The sequence below is a fragment of the Peromyscus californicus genome, unplaced genomic scaffold (assembly GCF_007827085.1).
Source record: "Peromyscus californicus insignis strain IS unplaced genomic scaffold, ASM782708v3 Scaffold_5__1_contigs__length_169319896, whole genome shotgun sequence".
NCBI classification, from domain to species: domain Eukaryota; kingdom Metazoa; phylum Chordata; class Mammalia; order Rodentia; family Cricetidae; genus Peromyscus; species Peromyscus californicus.
In genome coordinates this window covers 56,921,615-56,935,637 of record NW_026294573.1, presented here as the reverse complement: position 1 = coordinate 56,935,637, position 14,023 = coordinate 56,921,615, and the positions used below count along the sequence as shown (strand labels likewise).

Genomic DNA, 14,023 nt, shown 5'->3' with positions numbered 1-14,023 from the left:
ATAATCATTATTTTGAGTTCTCTATTTGGGATTACATAGCTCACCCTCACTTGATGGTCATTATTGGAAAGTTAGTGATGTTTTTGTAGAAGTTACATTGTCTTAATTTTCTTATTTCTTATATTACTATGTTATGATTTACATATCTGTCTTATTTTGTTGCTTGGGTTATTTGTAGAGCAGCTGTGTTTTTTCAGTTTAAATATTTGCAATGTTCAAGTGGTACTTGGATTTCATAGAATTGAGATGTAGGAAATAGCTCTTTGGAGTGTCTGGTTTAAATTCTAGACTGTTCCCTGAGTAGGTTATTAGCTGTGAAAACAGCCACAGCTCCTGGATATTTCCACTATGCAAATGTTGCTTTAGTCAATTCACAATAGTTGCCCCTTTTTACTTCAATAACTATTGGAGGATAAACAGCCAAGGATAACATAAGTATATTTGAATTTCAGTTAATAATATTAGAAGTAGGATGGTTGTTAAAGATAAGGAGAAGTCAACTAGATTGACTTTGAAAAGAAAAAAATTGAGTTGATAAAGCAGCTAGGAGGGGAAAGTTAGATATTGTCAGGACCTACATTCTTCAGAGCTTGTTAAAGCTATGGAAAGTTGTAATTAAGACGTAAAAAGAATAGAGGAGGGACTGGAGAGATGGCTCAGTGGTTAAGAGCACTGGATGCTCTTCCAGAGGACCCAGGTTCAATTCTTAGCACCCACATGGCAGCTCACAACTGTCTGTAACTCTAGTTTCAGTGGATCTGACACTTTCACACCAATGCACATAAAATAAATTTTTAAAAAAGAATAGAGGATAGGATAAGAGAAAGAGGTAAAAAATCATAGGAAGAAGGGGGCGTGGCTCATGAGGTGTTGCTGAAGAGAATAATGAAGAATGCCATGGAGTCTACTGTGTGGAGAAACGAAAACAGTCCTGAAACCTAAAGGAGCAATATACAAACAGAAGCAGAACCGTTATGTGACACATGTATGGAAGTGGAAACTAAATAATGGGAAATACGAAATAAAAAGAATATATCTAGAGTGAATTGTTGGCATAGCTGCCCGGCAGGTTCCAGGCAGTACTGTGAGTAGGAGGAGCAAGGGGAATGGGAAGGAGGTTGTAGGTCCCTTCCCGCTAGTTCTTCCAGCCCCCTGCAGGTCTCTTCTGGTCCTGCAGGTCAGTGTGTGAGAAGCAGCTTCTGCAGGTCTCTTCTGGGCAGTAGACAGGGTTTCTAGCTGGACTCTGATGCTTTGCTTTCCTGCAGGGATGCCCCCTGGCTTTAGGAAGTTCACCAGCAAACCTCACCTCTTGCAGACTGAAGGCTAACTGCGTACTTTTTACATTGTTTTCTTTCCCTAAGTTTCAATGATGATGCTCCCACTTGGCCATCTTCTCCAGATGTGCTAACCACAGAGCAGCCCAATGACTGTTTTGTTACTTGTTTTCTAGCTTTGCTATAGATCTCCCTCTTTTCTTTTTGTAGCTACGTGGTTTTGTTAGTGGCATGTTATGGTTCCTTATTATTTTTGGCTTGTCTATTATAGTGTTTTGCTTTGTGGTCACAATGAGGCTTCACAATATTTTTGTATAAGCATCTGTTTTCAAATGTTATCAACTTAACCTTCTTTATAAATATAAGAAAGAAATAGGCAGGAAAAACACTATCACAGAGAAGCCACATCTGTACAGGTGTGCATGTCTTGGCTGATAAGTTGGACATGTTTCATCGGGTTCACCTCTGGGCAAGACCAATGATGCCTTACCCCATTCCCCCAGCAGCCTACTCAGCAGCCTCCAGTGGTATGAATGCTAGCCAGCATGGTGGAAGTTTCCTGCTCAGTGTCAGCCTGTTCACTCCGTATCTTAGGACCAAGCTGTGTGGTGTCTTCTGTACTGTGACCTGATCCCTCTAGTTCTGATAGGCAGCCAAGAGGATTGACAGGAGCTGTGTTGTTTGGAAGTTTCTGGTGCCCTCCCAGGCCCACTCCTGTGGAGGTGTCTCATACTTGGGACTGGGGTCTCTGTGAATACTCCACTGTTTCCAGGAGCAGCAATGTCCAGTCATGCAGGGCAACTTCTTTCAATTGTGTTTTGAATTTTTTTCGTGTGTGTTACAATCAAACAACATCTTCTATACGGCTTTTTCATGCTCCCTTTATTCCCTGTTAACCTTTTCTCACCCTGAAGCCTCGTTTCTCTAATCTTCCCACCTCCCTTCCTGCTCAAATCTTACCATTTGTTACTTCCTCTCTTTTCTTTCTTTTTACTGGGTTCCGCTACCTCCCTCCTCTTCTTAGTTTCCTGGCTTCCGTCAGTTCTCCATGTAAAGCAAAAAGAATTCAAGAGTTGAAGGTAAGACTCACATATGAGAGAGAACATATGGAGTTTGTCTTTCTGGGCCTGGATTACCAAAGGATTCTCCATGGTTCTGGGCCTCACTGTGGAAGCCCCATTATTTTGTATAATCACTTGGCACCTACTTCTCTCTTTTTTTTCTTCTCAGCACATAGTCTATGTTGTGATACCTTGGCTGGGAGAGAAGTAGGTTAGGCTGTTCTATATGGAGCCCACAGCCATCTAAGACTGGCGCATCATAGGGTTGGGGCCAAGCTACACTTTGCTGTGGGATGTCTGCTGCTGAGGTGCACTCACAGACCATTGCAACCAGTCAGAGTTGATACTGGCCCCAAAAGAGAACTCCAATTAACTGGAGCCATGGATCCTCACTGGGCAACCAGTGTAAGCCTGAAGGCTTTGTTCGCAGCCAGTAGGCTGAGGATAGGCCCCATGTTTGGTTTTCAAGCCACCATTCAAAGGAGGGATGATGGAGGGAGTCACTTGGCTACTCGGCAGATGCTCAGTTGGACCAGCATCTGATTGGCACAATTTCAAAGGGTCTGCACAGTCTTGAGGATTTGTTTGAGGCTCATACTATGGCTGTAAATGATACAAATGAAACATAAGCCTGTTTCACCACGGGATATACAATCCTACTTGGTGCCAAGTCTGGAGTCTCTGTTCTTGAGCATTGGTCTCAGGATATGGATATTTGGGATCTCACTGTTTAGCACTGAGTTCCAAGGCAAGGTCCTATGCTCAGTTTCTTTTCCTGCTCATCAGTAGATGGAATCTTGCTCCTTGCTGTGTCCCAAAGGTTGGGTGATGGAGGAAGTTCTTGGTGAACAAAGGTCCAACCATTTAGTTTATAGAGTCCATACTAGCCTAGAGGGTCAGAGGCTGTGAGGATCTGCCTAACACCTGGGTTTCCCACTATGATGTACCCGGCACTAGCTCAAGTCTAAGGCTTGGACTTAATCCCCCCACCCAAGTGGGAGGTATCTCTTTCCACACTATCTGCTTGGAGTCGGGAGATCTCCAAGTAAGCTTACTTTCCACCTTCAACAGTATATACCTTTTTGTATTTTCACGTTAAAACCAGTCACTGGTTTCTCTTACCCAACTCCCTCAGCTCCCATGAAGGCAATTTGGTGAGTGAACAATTCTTTGGGTTTATTGCTCTGTGAAAAGGCCATTGCTGGGGCATCTAAGTCAGCTGTTTTCTTCCCATAATGTTTTAGCCTTGCCTGCCTCATGTTCAACCAATAGGGAGCTGGATGGGTAACCGAGGACGTGGACAAAAGGAATAGAGATCCCTGTGTCTTTAGATGCATGTGTCTTCTCCCATTGCACCACACCCAACAGCCCCTCAAGTACGCAGGAAGCTACTTTGTCCTTCCATCCTGCTATCTCTGTATTAGGCCAGAAAAGAAAAAAAAATGCTACTCAGAGCAGTTTTAAAAGAATTAAACTCCTTGCTGGTAAGTGTTTATTCCACACTTCCAAACACAAATACAACAGCAGGATCTAGGAGGGCACCAGTCCAGTATAAACTTTTCAGGGCTGCTACAATAGCTTTGGAAATAAGCCAGTGATTATATTAGCATTGTACTTGGCTCCTCAGTCTCTCCTAGAAAACTTCCTACGAAACAATGAGCTGGAGTATGTGTTATGGACCTTTGTGTTTAAGTATCCCAAGAAGTTTCAATATGTTTTTCTGTGTTTGACTGTTCTAGCCAAATGACTTCAACCATACAGATCATTTCTCAGTGGCCATATTCACCATCCACCAGATCTTCCCTCCTGAGTCAGGAGTTTGGGTCTGCAGTGTGAACACAGTGGCCGGGATGGTGGAAAAGCCTTTCAACATTTCTGTCAAAGGTAAGTTTCACTCAATATACCAAGAGTATGTTCTTGAAGCCATGATAGGGCCTTATGGGTCGTGGCACAAATTTTAGATTTTAAGCCTTCACGTAATCAGAACCCACTGGAAGGTTGTGGCCATGGGTATTTAAAGGAAACATCTTTGAGTGTAGATAGCAGTAAGGAAAGCAGAACCAAATCAGAGATCTCAGAGTGTTAGTCATGAGATTAAATCCCAGGAGGGAACTCCAAGGAGCAAGTTCTCTTTCGCCACTTAAGAATACTAGCAAACCCCTGGAACTCAAGAATGAATCTGATTGCTAAAACTTTATTCAGTTCTTCCAAAGCCCCTGCATGCCCCAAATGTGATTGACACTGGACACAACTTTGCCATCATCAACATCAGCTCTGAACCATACTTTGGGGATGGACCAATCAAATCCAAGAAACTTCTCTACAAACCTGTTAATCATTATGAGGCCTGGAGACATATTCAAGGTAAGGTTTGGACACAAGAGGCATCAGCAGGAGGTCTAGTACCTGGAAAAAGATTTCCCTGTGTTTCAAAATCTCCTTCCACCCACATTAACCCACACTGCATTAAGAATGTTTTAGTACATGTAGAGGCCATTCAAGTTCCAGAAATGACTTTCTAATGCTACTGAGCACTTTGGGACACAGACATAGCCATACCATGGGCTACTATCTGTATCAGCTTTCCTTTCCAGGACTCTGAAGCCCCAATTGTAATTTTAGAACTCTACCATGCCTGGCCCTGGTGGAAAGTGTGTGTTTCTACCATGTGAACAGGAAGGTTCATGGCCATGATAGAAAAGTAGAGGCACTTAATCTGCCTAAATCTTGAGAGCAATGATTTCTGCTGTGCTAGATTTTCTCCCCTCTCATTTCCTACCTTGTTTCATCCTGAAGACCCTGAACACAGAGGGTTTTATAAATATTTGAACCTGGAAAATCCTGTCTGTGGCAGACAGGATTGCACTTGGGGTAGGGAAAAGGAGGGGGTGTGGCCAAAAGAGATGCTCATCCCTCTCTGTTTCTGGAAAAAAAAAAAAGAATGCAGCAAACGGAGATAACAGATTATGAATGTCATGAAAAAGGTAAGTGTATCTTAAGACACATATTAGTTTTATTTGCTGTGTGATAATGTAAAACCATAATTTAAAAAAAATGTAAGTTAAAAATAAATAGAGACAACCGGGCGGTGGTGGCGCATGCCTTTAATCCCAGCACTCGGGAGGCAGAGGCAGGCAGATCTCTGTGAGTTCGAGGCCAGCCTGGGCTACAGAGTGAGTTCCAGGAAAGGCGCCAAAGCTGCACAGAGAAACCCTGTCTCAAAAAAAAAGAATAGAGACTTGCCAGTTGCTCATACTGTTATAACTGGGCCATCTTGCAGGCAGAGAGTCGTCACTGCCCTGCTAGTGGGCAATGTGGATCCTGCTACTCCTAATTTTATCAAATTGTGCCTAACATTTCCCCTAAACTTCCTTTGTTTTACTGTATGTAGACACTTGAGAATGTTATAAAAAAATTTAAAAAAAAGAAGGCCAGATAGTTGGTTTAGTGGTTACGAATACTTTTGTTGATGCAGAGAGAGGACCTGGGTTCAATCTCCAGCACCCACATAGTGGTTCACATTTGTGTGTAACTCCAGTCTCAGGGGGTTAGATGCACTCTTCTGAACTCCGTGGGCACCAGGCCCCCACATGGTACCCTTATATATACAGGCAAAACACCCCTAGACACACACAAAATAACCAAACAAATCTAAAAATACTATAAGAAAGACAGGGGTTTGACTCAATAATTCAGCTGAGCTTGATACACCGAATAAAATGACAGCATTATTTATTACTGAACTCTTCAGATTTCAGTGTAGATCCAGCCCAACTTTGGAATCTTAAGGATTTATGGTGGTTTTGTGGCTTTTCTGTTTCCAACATCAACAGCTGGGCCGTGTGTGTGTGTGTGTGTGTGTGTGTGTGTGTGTGTGTGTGTGTGTGTGTGTGTGTAATATGGTTTTAATAATAAAAATGATCTTCTAAGAAATGCTAAACATAGTTCTTTTTTTCTTACCAATTAGCAATTTATCATAAGGTAAGTCAGAAGTTGAACTTTGCTATATCCATAGAGATAAAGACAGAGATAAAGGAACGGACAAAACAAATAGCTAAGAGAAACGCGCAGGCCAGCTATTTGTGGAAACTGTTTTTAAGAGGCTCTAGAACCCCTCATTGTGAGGATATGGCTGTTAGAGATCCATTGTCTGGTAATATTAAACAAAAACCTGCTGGGCCTTTTTTCTCTCGACAGCTTGATTGCAATCAGTGTGTGTCCTTGAAAACAGTGAAAATAACATTTTATAGTATGCTAATTGAGCCTCCCAAGTCTGGCATCCTGTGTGGTAGATCTGTGAGGTTTACTTTTGCAATTGAAAATGTAAAAAACACTAGAGCAGAAATGTATACATAGCCTAGAAATGTACATGCTAATATGTACACTGAAACCTGGACATACCCTATCAAAGGCCTAATTTCCCTTATGTTGGAAACTGTACATCCTTGAAGATGGAATTACCTCTTTTCTTCACCAAGACACCGATGTTTAAAAACCTTATTTAGTTCCCATTGCAATAGCAACCACTCTGGTTTTAAGGAACATAACAGGATGCAAATTGAAGCTTTCTGGACTTTTCTCTCTTCCCAGTGATGAATGAGATTGTCACACTCAACTACTTGGAGCCTCAGACTGACTACGAGCTGTGTGTGCAGCTGGCCCGTCCTGGAGAGGGTGGAGAAGGCCATCCTGGACCTGTGAGACGATTCACAACAGCGTCTGTCGGTCAGTGGAAGCCAGCAGACATTTATTCCTGAGCTGGGTGGGAGCGGGAGGAAGGGGAAAGAGGAAGGAAGAGCAGGAAGGGTGGTGTGGGCTGAGTGGGTGGGTGGGGATGGAGGTGGAAGGAGTTTGCTGTGGACGGGGTAGGAAAGTGACAGGAAGACTCGGAACTTCAAGCCAAACCAGTCCTTTATTTGGGCTAGACTGCTGCTCTGTCTCCTGGGGGGAGGGGGACTGTAGCCATCCAGGGGGACAGAGGAGGAAGCAGATGAGCCTTCAGGAAGGCGAGGCCATCCCTGAGGGCTTGAGATTTACTTAGCAGCCACTGTGTTGAGCCTTGACTTCTGTATATCACCCCCAGCTTCCTGTTTCCATCCCAAGGGACCGTACCAGGCTTTTGCCACAAACATGCTTCAGAAAATCCAAGTTTATTTATTTTTTAAAAAATAATTTCTATTTTTCAAAGTAATCCATGCCCATAGTTCAAACATCAAATAGAAGGAAAGGCTTTTGTCTGAGGAACGGTCCTCCTCTGCTCCACCTCCCACCTCCCCCGGCCCTGCTTCCTTTCAGCCTCGGTTTCTATGCTAAGCTATTTATTTCAGTGTTTACCTTGATGTTGCTAAGTCAGTGGTCCTAACGTTAGTATCCACCAGAACCACCCAAAGAGTTTGTTAAAACAAATTGCTGGACCCTACTCCCAGAATCTTTTAAAATTTTACTTTATTATTTTGTGCATATGAGTGTTTTGCCTGCATGAATGTCTGTACAATACATTCATGCAGTGTCTGTGGAAGCCAGAGGGCATCAGATTCCCTGGGATTAGAGTTACAGCTGGTTGTGAACCACCATGTGGGTTCTAGAAATCAAACCTGGGTCCTCTGGAAGAAAAGCCAGTGCTCTTAACCCCTGAACTATCTCTCCAACACCATCTACCCTGAATTTTTGATCCAATAGGTTTGAAGGAAGGCTATGGTTCAACAGTTAGGTGCTCTCTCTCTCTCTCTCTCTCTCTCTCTCTCTCTCTCTCTCTCTCTCTCTCTCTCTCTCTCTCTCCCTTTCAAGATAGGGCTTCACTCTACAGTCCAGGACTGGAATTCACAATATAGCCCATGCAGACCTTTAACTGTGCTAATTCTCATGCTTCAACCTCTCCAGTGCTGAGTACATGTGTGAGTCACACCTATAGAACATTTCTTCATTTACTGGTGTTATTCAGTATCTACTGGCCTTGCATCGTGTGAATGGAGGAGCTCTCGATGTGTGCAGACTCCTTGATGCTAACTTGAATTCCAGTTTCCTGCTCCTTGATGCCCTCCTCTGAAACACTAGAGTGACCTTTATAATAGTCTCTTCCTGTCCTTTGATTCATTCTGTGTCCTTTAATCACTCTTATTATCGCCTGATGAGTGGTTCATAGTTGCAAGTTCTTGTGTGTTCTTTACAGTGCCCTGTGTTCTACAGCAGGTCAGAACTGTTCAGCTCTGCATCAGCTTCCTTGTCACTCAGAACAAGTTCCCCAGACAACAACTTAGGAAGGAAAGGTGTGTTTCAGCTCCTGGTTTCAGAGGATTCGCTCCAAGGTCACTCACTGTATCTGTGTCGGCAGAGCGCACTGGTGGAGGAAGCCTGTAGCAAAGGGATCTTCTTCCTCTTATGGTGACCATGAAGAGCAGGGTAGGGGAAAGGGCCAGGCATCCAAACTACTCAGTACCCGCATCCAGTAAGGTAATCGTCTACCTAGGTTTGATTTCTCAGTGTTCTAGAATGTCCAAAAGCAGCACTGTCCTCTGAGAGCCAAGCCTCTGGTACATGAGCTTTCCTGGGGACAGTTTGCATCCAAACTACAATAGCTTCCAAACACAGAAGCTTTTAGCTTGAAGCCCCAAAGCTCCAGAGTCAGGAAGAGGCTCACATCCCAGGGCTTAGTGTACCAACACCTAGCAGCTAAGTTACAGCTCTTGAGCTTTGGCTGTTTGGTTCCTAGACACTTTATCTTAATAGCTCTCATGGGCTTCTGACATCTGAGGCTTGTCATCCTTGCAAGTACAGCCCCCACTCCCAGCTCCTTACACCTTGTTTCTCCTGTCCCAGGATCCCCACCACCTCTCACCTTCTTAATACTTCCACTGTCCTCCTACACTGTAGACTCTGACCTCCATTCTCTAGTCACTTCTAAAGTAGCAGTAAGAAATGGCATCCCATCATAATAAAAAATGTCAAACGAACTCTGTAGGGAGAATAAAGGTATCTCTCTGACTCGTGAGTAAAGGGCTTCTGCTGTGTCATCACACTGCATTTAGAGGCAAGTGGCAGTTAATTCTCCCTTAGTTCAGTGTTGCATCAAAAGAGGAAGGTCACAGTCTGACTCAAGAGGAAAGTATTCATGGGACAGAACATAAAACACTCCCAGACCTGCAGCACGGCCTCCAGTCCTCAGAATACATTCCAGCCAGGATGCATTTAGGGACCTCTTGGAATATTTCAAAGTACTTCTGGGGGCAGTGGAAAGGGAACTCTTGAAGGTCCCCTTTTCCCACCAAGTGAATTCTGCTGATGCTGGCTTTTCGATTCTTCTGGCAGTGGCCCTGTTTGTTTTCATTAGGTGGGGAAGGCTGGGAGGCCAGGAGACGGGGAGGAGAGCATGTTCCGAGCTCATTGCAGAGAAAAGAACAGCCAAAGCTGGGTGAAGGGTGACTGTGTCCCCAAAGGGAAGCTAAAGTAGAGATGGCTGCATTTGAAGTTCCTCCCACTACCCAAAGCAAAGGCTGAGGAGTTTTACAAGTGTTCTCCGACACTTGCCTGTGCTGTGTCTTTATAAACTGTCTGTACATCCGCTGAGGATGGCTTCTGTTGGGATTAAAACTCTAAAGGCTAGCAAAAGGAGTAGATAGCACCTTTCTTCATCTTCCTAGATGCTAGTGATGAGCCAAGAAGGCTTTTAGCAAAATGCCAGGCAAATGTGTACACAACTGCTAGTTCTCATCAGTCTACGGACAACTAGAGCTGGGTAGGCTCTCAGGACCCTTCCTTCTTCCTTTGGCTAAGAGTTTGAAGTGTTTTTTAAATTCCCTTTTTTAAGTCACACCATAAAGAGTTGGGTTTTTTCCTTTAAATGTGGGTCCTATTAGACTATATTGCATGTAAGAGTTTAACATCACAGGCACACTGTCTGTCTATTCGTGTGCTGTAACCACCATTTGGAAAGCTTTGTCATGATCTAAAATGTTCTCACACTCTGCAAATCAGTCCCACCTGACCCCCCGCCATGCCCGGGGGTGATGATGCCACTGTCCTGAGATGAGGAAGGAAGGCTCTTTTCATGCTTTGAAGGGACTTTTTATTTGGAACCTATAAATCAATTACTGTTATTAATTAAAAGTAGACATATTCTTCCTTTATTTATGGACATGAGACGGGAAAGGAAAGGAAGGAGGGAACAAATATCGACGGAGTTCCTAAGACTTCCCAAACTCTTTCATAACCATTACCCCACTTATTCTCCTGGGACTAGAAGATGAGTCTGGCTGTGCCATTTTACAGGTGAACTTAGGTTATGAATTTGCCCAGATTCTGAAGTAGAAGCAGGATGCTCCTGTCTCTCTAATTTTAAAAATTCATACTGTTTTTTTTGGCAACTTCTCTGGTACCCCATCCTGGGTAAGTGTAGCCAGCAAGAGGTGTTTATAGCTAGTACTGTAATGTGGTCAGGACAGGGTTAGGGCTAGCCCCTCACCATAGTGGGTGTGATACCTGAAATTCTCCTTGCTGGGAGGAAGTGACCTGACATTTGTGGCTTGTAAATGTCTCTCTCAAAATGGTAATGAAACAAAACCCACTGTGTTCATTTCTATCAGTCGCTCTGCTTCCTTTCCAGTTGCGGACTTGACCTGTGGGAAGATTCCATTACCTGTAACACTATAACTATTTTAATTGAGCGCCTGCTCTTATTCATTTATAGTAACCCTTGGGATGACTGTAATTTCATTAAAGAATTTTGAAGATTTGCTCCCCCCCTGTCATCTACTATTTATAAGAGTGCTGTAATGAACATCCCCATGCACAGATATTTTCATCTTCCTTTGGAATATTTATTTCCTCAGGATAAATCCCTGGTAGTCAGGTGTTAAGGCCAGAGAATATAAACATTTTTAAGGCTCTTGAAATATTTACTCATGTTGCAAGTTGTTCTCAAGAAGGTTGTGTTTCTATATTAAAACTACCCAAGGTGTATGTAAAAATTACTTCAAAGATTTACTGTTGTGTTAGGAGGGGAAGTATCATGGCTGCTTGCTTATGTGTTTTGGTAGCTTGTGGGTGTTTTATGTTATTCTAGAAACCAAGATTACTCGTTGCAGATGCCCTCTGGAGCTGTCATTACTTCTATCCAATATGAAAATAACCATCTTTTGGTGACTTCTAGGACTCCCTCCTCCAAGAGGTCTCAGTCTCCTGCCCAAAAGCCAGACGACTCTAAATTTGACCTGGCAACCAATATTTCCAATCTCAAAAGATGAGGTGTATGTCGAAGTTGAGAGGAGGTCCATGCAAAAAAAAAGTGATCAGCAGAACATCAAAGTGCCAGGGAACCTGACCTCGGTGCTACTGAACAACTTAAGCCCCAGGGAACAGTACGTTGTCCGAGCTCGAGTCAACACCAAGGCCCAGGGGGAGTGGAGTGAAGACCTCACCGCCTGGACCCTTAGTGACAGTAAGTAACTGGTGCTGCCCCTGCCTCCCTCAGCAATACTTGCCTACTGTCCTTTGAACCTAACTTCTAGCACAAGGCCTTAGAGGTCCCAAGGGCATTCATTATGTGAATGAAGGCTAATAAGTGTCCATGGAATCATCTTAATGTCCTTCAATAGTATACTGAAGGGGCCCACGGGGAATTGGGCAACACCATGCTGCAATTTGTCTGTCTGGCTCTGGACTTGTTTATTAGCAACAAGAATATCAGTAGCAAAAGTAAAGTTCTCTGGGGCTTCAACAGCTATAGGACAATATTTAAGGGTTATCATTATTATATATCTTTATATACATGGTTGCTGATTCATGATGAATGAGTCTTCCTCAATTTTATAAACAAAATAATTTGTTTTGGAAATTCTTCATAACATACTGTTATCAGAGTTTAAAAATATTTATGAGAACAGTTAAAAACCTCTTTTCTCTAAAAATGTCTTGTAGTCCAGGCTTTTCTATATTTAGATTGGTTATTTGAAACCCCGAGGTTCTTTGTAATATTGAAACTTCTCTGTCTTTGGACAATGAGTCTAACGTGCTTCATGGAATGAGGACTGTGTCTTTGTAATCTGAAGCCTTGGATAGATGGGCTAGAGATACCTATTGGCCATACCACCTACCACATGGTCCTCACCAACCCCAGAGTCAAGGCTGTCTGCTGCTGCTACTTCTCTTGGCTCAGTAACATGTAGGAGAAACAGCTCCATATTTCCTCAGTAATACTTTCTCATACCAGTGACTCATGGAAATCTGTAGTTTGCCAGTGTCTAGGGATTATTCATCATTGTCATAGTTGGAGTTTCTATTGTAGTGATAAAATACCACAACCAAAAGCAACTTGGGAGGAAAGGGTTTATTTGGCTTACATACCCTACGTTGCAGTCTATTAAGGGAAACCAAGGTAGGAATTTGAGCCAGGAACTAAAGCAGAGGCCATGGAGAACAGTACTTACTTTTAGGCTTGCTCAGCCTGCTTTCTTATGCACTTCAGGGGCTCAGCAATGCTCCCCTCTTCAGATATGTGGCCCCACCCACAATAGGCTGGGCCTTCACAAACAACACTAATTAAGAAAATGTCTCACAGGCTTGCCTGTAGGCCAACCTTTTGGAAGCATTTTCTCAATTGTGGTTTCCTCTTCTCAGGTAAATCTAGCTTGTGTCAAGTTGACAAAAAAAAAAAACAAACCCAAAAACCAAAAACCAGAACAGTCATTCATATTACATATACACACGTTTGTATCTATCTATATAGATAAATTATATCTATCTATCTATATATATTTAATTGTGTGAAAGTTAGAAGTTACAGAATAGTGTAAGAACTAACATGACACAGAGAATGGAAAACTCTCACACTTTGTCATATGTACTTTTAATAATAACAAAATATGGCGCACGCCTTTAATCCCAGCACTCGGGAGGCAGAGCCAGGCGGATCTCTGTGAGTTCGAGGCCAGCCTGGTCTCCAAAGCGAGTTCCAGGGGCGCAAAGCTACACAGAGAAACCCTGTCTCGAAAAACCAAAAAAAAAAAAAAAAAAAAAAAAAAAAAAAAAAAAAAACAAAATACACACACACACACACACACACACACACACACACACACAAATTTCCCGTGACTGTTATCCCCACTCTGTTTCTTTTCCTCTGTCTCCAGACAGAATTGTGTTTATTATGGGCCTTTCCATTCATTTTAGTATAGATACAGTTGTAAAGTCATAAGTGTATTTATATGTATGTATATATATATACATCTTCATCTTTTTCTGAATAAACATGATTTATATCTTCTAATTTATTTTACTCTAACATATGACCTTTTAAACATCTGTATAATATTCTTTCTTATAAATATGACATTATTATTTTGGATTTTTTATAATTTTTTGAGATTTTATTTTTCTTTTATATTTATGGGCATTTTGTCTGCATTTATGTCTGTCCAGCACATGTAGTCAGTGCCTGTGGAGACCAAAGAGAGCATTCGATTTGGAGTTTTCACAGTCGTTAGATGTCATACGGGTACTGAAAACTGAATGCAGATCTTGTGGAAGATTAGCCAATGCTCTTGACTACTAAGCCATCTCTCCATCCCCATATGAATTATTTTCGATAGCATATAAAATAATGAGTTTATTATGACATTTGCATACATATATATCATTGTACTTTGCCCAGTTTGACCTAAAACCTATGGTGATCCTCCTGTCCCAGCTTCCTCA

The 14,023-nt window shown here is 42.6% G+C and overlaps 1 protein-coding gene across 3 annotated transcripts in view; it reads left to right on the top strand.

The window, feature by feature from the left end:
- The window catches only part of Tek (TEK receptor tyrosine kinase), a 120,071-nt gene that overhangs the window by 72,830 nt on the left and 33,218 nt on the right, over window positions 1–14,023 (top strand). For all 3 annotated transcript variants that reach the window (XM_052717682.1, XM_052717681.1, XM_052717684.1), the window contains exons 9-12: window positions 4,075–4,219; window positions 4,538–4,699; window positions 6,926–7,060; window positions 11,481–11,768. In XM_052717682.1, coding sequence (XP_052573642.1) covers window positions 4,075–4,219; window positions 4,538–4,699; window positions 6,926–7,060; window positions 11,481–11,768 — 730 coding nt within the window. The remainder of the gene's footprint in view (window positions 1–4,074; window positions 4,220–4,537; window positions 4,700–6,925; window positions 7,061–11,480; window positions 11,769–14,023) is intronic.